Source organism: Brachypodium distachyon, chromosome 3 (genome assembly GCF_000005505.3).
Source record: "Brachypodium distachyon strain Bd21 chromosome 3, Brachypodium_distachyon_v3.0, whole genome shotgun sequence".
In the NCBI taxonomy this organism is placed as follows: Eukaryota; Viridiplantae; Streptophyta; class Magnoliopsida; order Poales; family Poaceae; genus Brachypodium; species Brachypodium distachyon.
The window spans coordinates 57,910,777-57,921,178 of NC_016133.3; the positions used below are offsets into that span (position 1 = coordinate 57,910,777).

At 43.8% G+C, this 10,402-nt stretch overlaps 1 protein-coding gene across 1 annotated transcript; it reads left to right on the plus strand.

The window, feature by feature from the left end:
* Positions 1-8,820: 8,820 nt before the first annotated feature.
* Positions 8,821-10,402, plus strand: LOC100822645 (transcription factor MYB93). The gene is made up of 3 exons (XM_003570569.4): positions 8,821-9,055; positions 9,163-9,292; positions 9,415-10,402. Exons 1-3 carry the CDS (start codon positions 8,923-8,925, stop codon positions 10,139-10,141), a joined length of 990 nt encoding a protein of 329 aa, XP_003570617.1. The 5' UTR covers positions 8,821-8,922; the 3' UTR covers positions 10,142-10,402.

Consider the following 10,402-nt stretch of genomic DNA (forward strand, 5'->3'; position numbering starts at 1 on the left):
AAGCTGGAGGAGCTTGGTGGGTTCTGACTTCTGAGATTCTGGCCCCACAGCCTCTGCTTTTTGCGGGGGGGTTTCCGGACGGCGGTGGTGAGCTCGAGGGGAGGGCCCACATGTCAGTGACACCGAGGCTTTTGGCCTTTGTGCGAATCAAAAGAAGCATGTGCTTGTTTGACAAGTTGATGGTGGGCTTTTTTTTTTTGAGAAACCAATCAGGTGGGCTTAGCTTGGGATACGGAATGGACCGAAACAAGGCTTGTAGACGTAATAAAGCCCAAACAAGAAGATAATTTGGGCTGAGATGGCCAACAGCCTAATCCTTTTGCCACTCAATCGAATCAGGGCTTTGAGAGGTGGATGCGGGCCTCACTGATCGTGGTCACGAGGTCCGCTGAATGCCATGATCTGCACCTGGGCTCTGGAGCCTAGAAACGGCTTTTATCCAGTTGTTGTAGGTTAGCACCTTTTGAACAGTTCTATTCTTCCAAGTGGTGATTTTGAAGAGCTCCGTGACATGCTGACAGGGAGCACCCTTTCCGGACCAGTCATCTTGCCAGAACACAGAAATAACAGACGACAATCAACATTTTTTTTGCATATGAAGCTGTAGGCTAATTCGAGTTACTTCCTTTGTTCCTTAAATTAAGCCCTATATTGTTTCCTTTGACCGAGTTTTTATCAAAAATTACTCTATTAATATATACTATTTTGAAATAAAATTGATATCATTGTATTCGTATTGAAAGTGCTTGCTTATAGCTATGATTTGTATCACATAAGTCACGCATCGATGAAGTAATCATTGGTCAAACACTCGGTCAAAAAAAACAATATACGTCCTGATTTAAAGAACGGAGGGAGTAATTCATAAGCCTTATGCTCAGAAAATTAATAATGTCCAGTTGAAAATCAATTATGTCGTCGCAAACTCGTGTCACGGTCTTGTCCTTTAATTGCGTAGTCCACTAAAAACTGCACAAGTTGGCACTTGTTCTATCGTAAACACAGCGTGTTAATCTGACAGACAAAAAACTCGTTTTGTTTTTGTTTCTGTCTCTCATGATTGTAAGCGAGTGTCATCACGGATACGCTGACATATTAACCATATTTGACATTGTCATGGGTTAGCACTCGCGACATGCTGTTTTTTTTAACCTAAAATGTGACCAGATTCTTGACACCTTTGCAGCCATGCTCAGTTCATGGGTCTATCAGACAGCTTATCTTTTTAATTCTGAAACCGACATATAACTTATTTGTAGTAAAACGTATTACTAGTAATTTTATTTTGACCTTTCCATAACGGAACAGAAATATCATACGGACACAGCTATCAACATGGTAAGCAGAGCTGACACCAAGGTTTTCGCTCGCCGCCTACCGCTAACAAACCAAAACTAGGTAAAAAAAATGCATATCAATAATCAACTGTCTGCAATGAACCTGCGTATAATTAGAAGTCACCGCACGTCCGAGACAGGGGTTGAAACTGAATACCCGATCGAAAGCAACGAGTACATTTTACTACTGTATTAGAGCTCAGTTTAATCGATTCCCTGCAATCTGCATACGAAAAATACTTGACTTTTGTTGCTGGAAAAAAATATCTTAACCCGTTAAGGGGCTAAGACTTAAACTAAGGAGTACAAAATAAACTGATATGCAAGTTTAACTAGCGAAATAATAGACTCTGCAGCAGTATAAAAAGCTTACTGTCGCCTGCAGCAAGTGGGGCTGCGGAAAGCAGCAGCTGCAGAGGCAGGACAAGGACTGTATCCTTTGCACGGTCAGCAGCACTCATTAGTGTCTCCAGTCAGTTAGTGTGTTTGTGGGCACTTCCCAGCTTCAGCCTTCAGACAGCGAGCGAAACGACGAGTAGTAGCGGTCGGAATGCTTCCTTTCCTGCAAAGTTGGACAAAACGGTTGGGAAAAAAGATCAAACACCGGCGCTGAAACCTGCACACGTCGGCCGTTGGATGCTATAGTAGTGCTACTACGGGCCTATCTGCGACTTAGGAAAGCAACGTGTAAACAGCCATGTACGTAACCAGGTTGCAGGGTCCAAGAACATAATATTGCAGTATCTAAGAGTCTGAGAACATATCAGAGCAGCCTCCAATTTCCATCAGAATTACAATGAAATTTACACTCCTATGATCCTATCTAACAACAGAGATCTGAGAATGCAATTTGATGCAATGTAGTCGTAGCAGAGCAGAATTAGCGGTTATGAAACACCGATTCCGTCACATTTTGTGGCTCCATATATCTGGTTCGATGACCAAAAGTGTCTTGGTGTCCTTGTCAGTACAGCGAGTCAGTGATCCGTTGATTCGTGCCCAGGACTCCACCGGACAGTTGCGAGGGGCTAGCTAGCTCAAGTCACAACCACCCAGGAAGGAAGCCGTAGTTGAACTAATCATCAAGCCATGGCATGAAAGCTCCCCTTGGCTTCTTCGCCTGTTATTTTCATTGGCAAACAAGATGGGATGGATGAAACTGTAGCTATCGACCCATTGGGTTAATTTCGCGCGTATTGTACATTCAGACAGTTGTTGGCTGCATTAGTTTAGTTATTACTGCTCGATCCATCTCGTTGACAGCACCGTACATATGTACCTGCTTGATTCGAGCTAGGTATATATAACTAACTGAGGAGTTGTAAGCTGATCGATTGCCGCAAAGTATTAATTTCCATGCAAGAACACGGGAGAAGATAACAGTGGATTAATTTGTTCTTCCACTTGGTTAAATTATTGATTAACCCTTGTTGTATTATATCACCAGACAGTGCTGCGACATGCGGTGTGCCAAAGCAAATAACTTATGGCACAGTTAGAAACCCATGTCCGGAAGGAACCGCGCCTCTGAGTTGGACCCAATGAGCATGGTCCCTATCATCGATCGCATAGGAGACTTTTATTTTATTTTTGCACATGACCGGTAAATACGAAAGTATATATATCAACTACAGGAACACAAAACTTCTTATGTCGAACACCCTTCCGAAAAATAACCCGCGCGGAGTCGTAGGATGACGATCTTCGGTGCTACACCGGGAGAAAGTTCATAAACACGACAATTCAACAATGAGTCAAAAACAAAAGTGGATAAAAAAACAGAGACAATGATTTCATGTTGTATGAAATGGAAATGGGCGAGATTGAGCCTTTTTCTTAAAAAAACACTGTTTTTTATGAGAAAACCTTTGTGGAAAAAAGAAATTGACAATAGGAGGGTGATCTTTTGGGAGAGAGTTTATAAACCCAGAGACTTATTAATCACGAGTCGTCCGCCCAATTAACATCCTATGCAACAGACAAGAGGTATATAGGTGGCTTACAAGTGGCTCGAGTCGGAAGCATGAACTCACCGGCATCCGCTATGACAAATCACAACCTAAATCTTGTTAATTGGAACCCCATGCCCGGAATTATACAACCATCTTCTTCTCTATCACGGTAAGACTTTGATCAATACATCCCTCAATACGGGAATACGTGGACGAGTACTCCTTTGATAATGACAACCAATTTGCTACGCTTGTTAATGGTTCCTTTCGTGGGGTCATGGTAGTTTGAACCTTCAACGAGGAATGCATGCATTGCAGCCCTGGCCTGTCTCTGTGGAGCAGGAGGAAATCAAAAGGGGTTCCCAGAGAGCAAGAGCAACTTTATCTTATTGCTTAACTTGTTGTCAATGGGAAATGATGCAATTTGTGTGCACAGAACGAAGGAGACAAGTCGCGCAGGACAGCGGGTGGGGAAGATTAGGGACCAAGAATCCCTCTGTAAGCCTGTATCCTTGCGCCTGTCGTCTTCCATCTTTCCTCTGTTGCACCTGGTCCTGTGCATGCATGTGTTATATATTTATGCTGTCTTTATGCCTGCCATATCTTCTTTTCCAAATAATGTGTAGAACCCACATGCAAATTATAACTGTTCCAATAATGCAAGTGTACATTATCATATTCTATCTGCATATATAAAGATCATCTAAAATATCTGCATGTATAAAGCCTACGCCTGATGCAGCACTGAATCCTTGGGAATATGCAGGTGGCTTGCAGGTTGCAGCAGAACCTGGCGATGTTAGTATAACCAGATTTGAAGAAGCCCTTAACATTGAACTTGGACAGAACAGGACAAGAGGCTCCAAATGAAGCTTTAACAAAGGGAGCTAGGTTGGTGCATGTGTCTCTAACTATATATATCAACCAGGCCACTCATTTCAGCACACTTTTGGATGCATCGGTCACCGTGGGTTAAACCCCAAAGCGAGCATGGTCCGAGGCATTTGGCTCCTTCTGACGGTGACGGAGCGCTGGCCCTGATCAGGAGTGTTGAGGAGGGCAAAGAGCGTCATCGGCAAAAGAGATCTGGGTGGAATAATATCCAAGGCGACGAATGCTTGGAGGTTCTTTGGTTTGTTGGCTGCACCAACTCCCTCTCCCCACACATATGTCAAAAGAGGGTGTCATCACTTAATTTTGCCTGTCAGTCTGACAGTCTGAATTTTTATAAATTGACATGTCTTTTCTCTCTATCTTTTTTGAACTGTTGGACTTGGACATGCCTTTCCTTCTACGTACTACTGCATGCCGTGAAACAAGTGTGCGTTCCAAGCCTTTGTTTGCCCGCAGGGGCCACATTAATTTGTTCAACGCTATGAAAGTAAACCGAATGCGATGGTGATGCATGGTCGACTAGCTAAGTTGAGTTCTGATCGACTCTGTTTTGGTACTCTTCTCGATTCTGTAACACCTTGCGCCCAAAGTTTGCTGAGATTTGGCAAAGCCACTGTCTGCAAAGACTGGAACAACTCTGAAGAAATTAATATCCTCAAGCATGAATGAGCTGAAGAGCGCCTTTCGAACCGTCAGTTTGTAGTTTTCCTTGCCTTTTAAGCTCTGAATGGATGAATTCGTCTTGTATTAGCTAGCACAGTCAATCGATCCAGGCGTCAGCGGAGATCACAGCAGATCAATTCGTGGGTTTAAATATATGCGTGGCCTATGAGATAACAGGTTGGTGAGAATTTGAAGCAGCTGGCGTTTTGTGCCTTGGACCATGCATGACTCACTGCGAGATCAAGAATCTTTCAGCCTGTACGAGCTAAATTAGAGGCACGTATACGTCTATATGTGCATGGCTGCTGTCATTTGGGTAGTTAATTAATCCTGGTTACGTTACATACACAGGTGCTAGGAAATGTCATGCATGCTAGCTAGCCGCATGCACAATTATTTAGGACAAGGTGCAACCCACCGTCATCCTCCGTCAGAATTATGGTGTTCATATGGCAATGCTCACATTAAATTCACTACGGAGTACTAAAAATGTTTTATCTCCAACAGCAAAGAACAATCGAATACTATAAATCTACAGTAATAAACCGGGGACTAGATCGAGTGATATATATATATATATACTTGGAGTCTTCAGAAAGGAGCAGCATGCATGCATGGAACCGATACAGAGCGTACAAATACGCATGTGTGTATGCAGCTGAGTGCTATTGCTTCACATGACATGCATAACATGACACGTACCTACGTATACACGACTAACAAACTACGTAGACTTGAAAGCTTGCTCATTACACAAATGGAAAAATGTATAGGTTGACATCGATCAGAGGATTGGGAGAAAAGGTGCCAGACAAAGCAGAGCCTTGACTAAAGATTGCAATATATATATATATTTTAACGGTGGTTTTGCTATTTCTAAGACGAAGACTAAGATAATTATTTTGAAGTCGACGTTAACAACCGTCTGATCAAAGCATTGAGATTCGTGTAAGATTTCACGCAAATACAAAAGGATGAGAAAACCTTGATCCGATCGATGGCAACAATTGTCTACTGAGGAACAACTATTTTTAAGTCTACTGACATATAAACACTCCCATATTTTAAAGGCAGCTATCGATCACAGGAGCTATAACCTACGTACGAAATTAAAGCATACTCCAAATAACCCTACTCTACAAGGGTCTAGAACCAAATCAAACCTACAATTAAACAACTCATCAGTAAACCAAATCCACTATGGAGTACTATAGAACAAGTATCAGAACAAACGAAGAAAAATAAATTAATGCTGTCCGAACGTTTCTTCCCAAAGACAAAGAAATTAAACAAGCCAGATCTTCTCGTCACACACATATATACCGTTTGGATTTGGGCGACAAATAGCCGCAGTTTCACGACGAGGTAATTACCCGGAGCCACCAAACACACGCGTATGGTACTTTCTCCGTCACATATTAAGTGTCTTTCTGTTACATGTATCCAGGCGTCTTTTAGACATCGATACATTCACATTTTAGACAAATTTGAGTCATTTGATATGAGACGGAGGGAGATGGAGTATGTACAGAGCCCTACTGAGATACGGTAAAGAAAAGAAAGGAGCTGTTCTTGTCGACACAGCTAGCTAGCTAAGCTAAGCCTCTCCATCGGCCGAGGGACCCTGAAAGCAACATGGGAACGTACGTCGTCGTTCGTTAATTTAACTATGAGCCATGTGGAGGGGAAGAAGGTGGAGATCGTGACGATACATGACCCGTGGAAGGAACAACGTTGCGTGCATGGGGAGGGCTCGCTTTTCGCGCGCGGCCCCATGAACGCCGCCGAGCACGTTAAACCCGTCGACGCGAACTGAAAATTCAAATGGTTAATTTGATCGAGCCGGCCGGCCGGCGGCCTCGATCTGTTACAGTGTTACTGCGTGGAGGCCCAGTTGTTATATATGACGATGACTGACGAGCGAATCTCTAATCCGGGACAGCTAGCTTATTTGGTTGCAGCTAGCTCAGCGACCTGCTGCACTGCATGCATGGCTGTTAATTTGTCAATGACATGTACGTTTCGGCAAAGTCAAGTGGATATGTACGTGCATATGCTAGCTACGTTGCTTGAGCTTCATACATGTCGAAGTGCGTGTGCAATCTACGACGAGAATATTCTGCCCGGACGTACAGATCGAAGAGATATTCCCTCACTCACATGTTAATCGAGTCGAGGCACAGATACATTCATATTTTGACAAATTTGAGTCACTTAATATGCGACGGAGGGAGTACATGTTGCTGAAATTGATGCACACATATGTACAACCAAGGGCGGAGCTGCATAGTCCCTCCCTGGTGCACAGACACCAGGTTCCAAATTTTTTTTACTAGCAATTAGGACAAAAGGTTACAATGTGCGCCAAGTTAGATCAAGAAAAGTGCGTCATGTCTTGAAATTTCATTTCATTTGCATACAACAATGCATTATCGTGCACCAGGTCATTCTTTTCTCTAGCTCCGCCCCTGTGTACAACAACCGTTTAGACTTGTGCGGTAATGGTTACTTAGTTTCTTGTACTCCCTCCGTCCAACAAAGGATGTCTCAAATTTGTCAAAATTTGGATGTATCTAGACATGACTTAATGTATAGATGCATTCAAATTTAGACAAAGTTAAGACATCCTTGTTGGACGGAAGGCAAACTTTGATTTTTTTTTTCCAGCAAGCTAGTAAACATTCATGCTGGGCCGGTACTTCTTTTTTTGGGGCACCACCCTGCTGCTTGGCGGCTTGGCTCTCGTGAAGTCGCCGCGGGTATCGATCAGTCATGCATTCGGAGTTTCTCATTTTTATTCTTCGTTGGGGGTACGTATTCATCAGAGTTTCCCTCTGGTCGCACTATGAAATGCAGGAAACAATTAACATATGCATCATGCAGACGGTACCTTTAGTACCTACCTAATCAACGCATTTATATATACTTATTACAAATTTTGGGGTTGCACGAGATACGACTACGCCCGGAGTCCAACCTCTGCACACGCAATTCCCAGCTGTGAACTCTGTCATTAATTTAGTACACTTGCACATTTTTTCTCTTAGGTTCAGGATAGATCCCACTCCAATTACTTATGCATATACATAGGCAAGTTAGGTACCCATTGGGAAAAGAATATATGTGCCGCATGTAGGTACTAAGATATCCCCAGGAATCTACTTATCTACATGTTGGCTGGCATGTGTGCATGCAAATGGTGTATCTGCTGCACACTGTGTGATATAATACAGGTTCGTAATTCCAAGTACAACATTACCAGTACAATATGTATATATGTGTAGTACAAACTTTGTAGGCATATGTAATATATAACTAGATAAAGAAACCAATTGGTGCCGGGATAATATAAGGTTCCTGTCAAACAAGAGTTGTTGAAATTGCGCCAGTTTAGTGTGACACTTCCAGCAGGAACCTACTTCTGAATAGTGTTGCTCATTTTATATGGATTATGAAAATAACACTGAAGCACACACACCAGGGCCCCCAGCGAGTAATGACAGTATATATATGCTAGCTAGGATATATACATCGTACGAGATATCAGACATGTGCTAATGAGCTAATTAATTAATGGTCACTTGACAATTATAACAAGTGAAATATCATACTTGCACAGAACAACGACCAAAACAAAAGAAGTAAGGCTTCAGGAAATTAAACACCTTGTTTGAAAACACAGTATCTGTATCTGTATGTGCTTGCTTGACCAAGTTAATACTCCTACCTAGCAGCCAAGCAAGCACTCATAGTCCAAAAGTCAGCGACACATATCAAATATCAAGGGCCCTTATTTTAGTGTGGACACCAAGACCCTTGCCCTCCAGCGCTTGACATGTACACCGCATACTCAAATGATCAAAGGGCAAACCAGTCCATTCTACTTAAAATAAAAATTAAGTCTGAAATGGGTTCAGGACACCAGGATTTCTTCGCCTTTATATAGAGGAAGCTGTGTTCCGGTGACCAGCCATCCTTGGCACAGGAAACCCAAGGACCAAGCTAGGGAGGCAGATAGATTGTCTCCCTTCTTCCCACCTGCACCATCCTACCCTGATCCTATCTCAATCCTATCAATGGGGAGGTCTCCTTGCTGCGATGAGAATGGCCTCAAGAAGGGCCCTTGGACCGCTGAAGAAGACCAGAAGCTCACAGACTACATCGACAAGCATGGCCATGGGAGCTGGAGAGCACTGCCTAAGCTTGCAGGTATGCGAAACACGCCGCTCTTTTCTGTTTCAGCACCAGGCACGAATGCCATGGCTAGCTTTTTCGTGCAGAATGTAGCTCATGTTCTGCTTCCATGTATGTCACAGGACTCAACAGGTGTGGCAAGAGCTGCAGGCTGAGATGGACTAACTACCTGAGGCCAGACATCAAGAGAGGAAAGTTCACCCCAGAGGAAGAGCAGACCATCCTCCAGCTCCACTCCGTCCTTGGCAACAAGTACTGCACCGTACCTATCAAATATCTCCCATATATGTCTACATGTTGATCTAATCTTCAAGAAAGTCATATCGGACATGTTGTGCTCTTGCTAACACGTGTGAAACTGTTGTGTCAACCAGGTGGTCAGCCATCGCTAAGCACCTCCCAGGAAGGACCGACAACGAGATCAAGAACTTCTGGAACACCCACCTGAAGAAGAAGCTGATCCAGATGGGCTTCGACCCGATGACGCATCGACCAAGAACGGACTTCTTCGCTGCCCTGCCACAGCTCATCGCACTAGCCAACCTCCGCCAGCTCGTGGAGCAGCGGCCATGGGATGAACACACACCCAACCAGCTGCAAACCGAGGCAGTCCAGGCAGCAAAGCTAGAGTACTTGCAGTGCCTGCTTCAGTCCGCAGCGGCCATTGCCGCTAGCCCCAGCTCCAGCAGTATCAACACCATCCCCGGTGACCTGGAGCAGATTAGCCTCCTGAGTCCTCCTCAGATATCTTCACTGTCTTCGCTGTCGTCTCCAAGGATCCTGGAGGGTATCAATTGCCAAGACTTGGTAACTGGACAACTGCCTGACATCCAGATGCCTAGTAGCTCCTTTTTCGAACAGCCTATCATTAACGGTACCAACCAGAACTCAGATTACACTGCAAACAGTGGCCAGGGGGAGAATGGCACCCCGAAATCGCTGCTCATGTCGGAGAACTCCCTTCCACCACTTGCCGACTTCCCCATTTCCAACCTCGGCGATGCATGCAGCACCTCAATCTGTGATGCTGATGGCAACAGCACTCAACTCCCTATTTGGTCCGACTCATTTTATGATCAGTTCATGAGCGAGTTTGCATGATTTTTGACTGCAAGTGTGTGTTACTCTTCGGTTTGATTTTCCAGTTTTAGTTTCCCACATCTTGCCTCCTATTTGTGATGTGGTTTCCATTTTAGTGATATAGTTCCAGTTGGATTATTTTTAGCGCTATAGCTTCTCCTATGCATTGGCAATTCATATGCTCCTATGCCGATACAGTATACACAAAAAGACTTGTACATAATCATCAGCTCCTATCTACAATTCCCTTCTGGAATTTTATGCGTGTTATTTTTCTTGCAA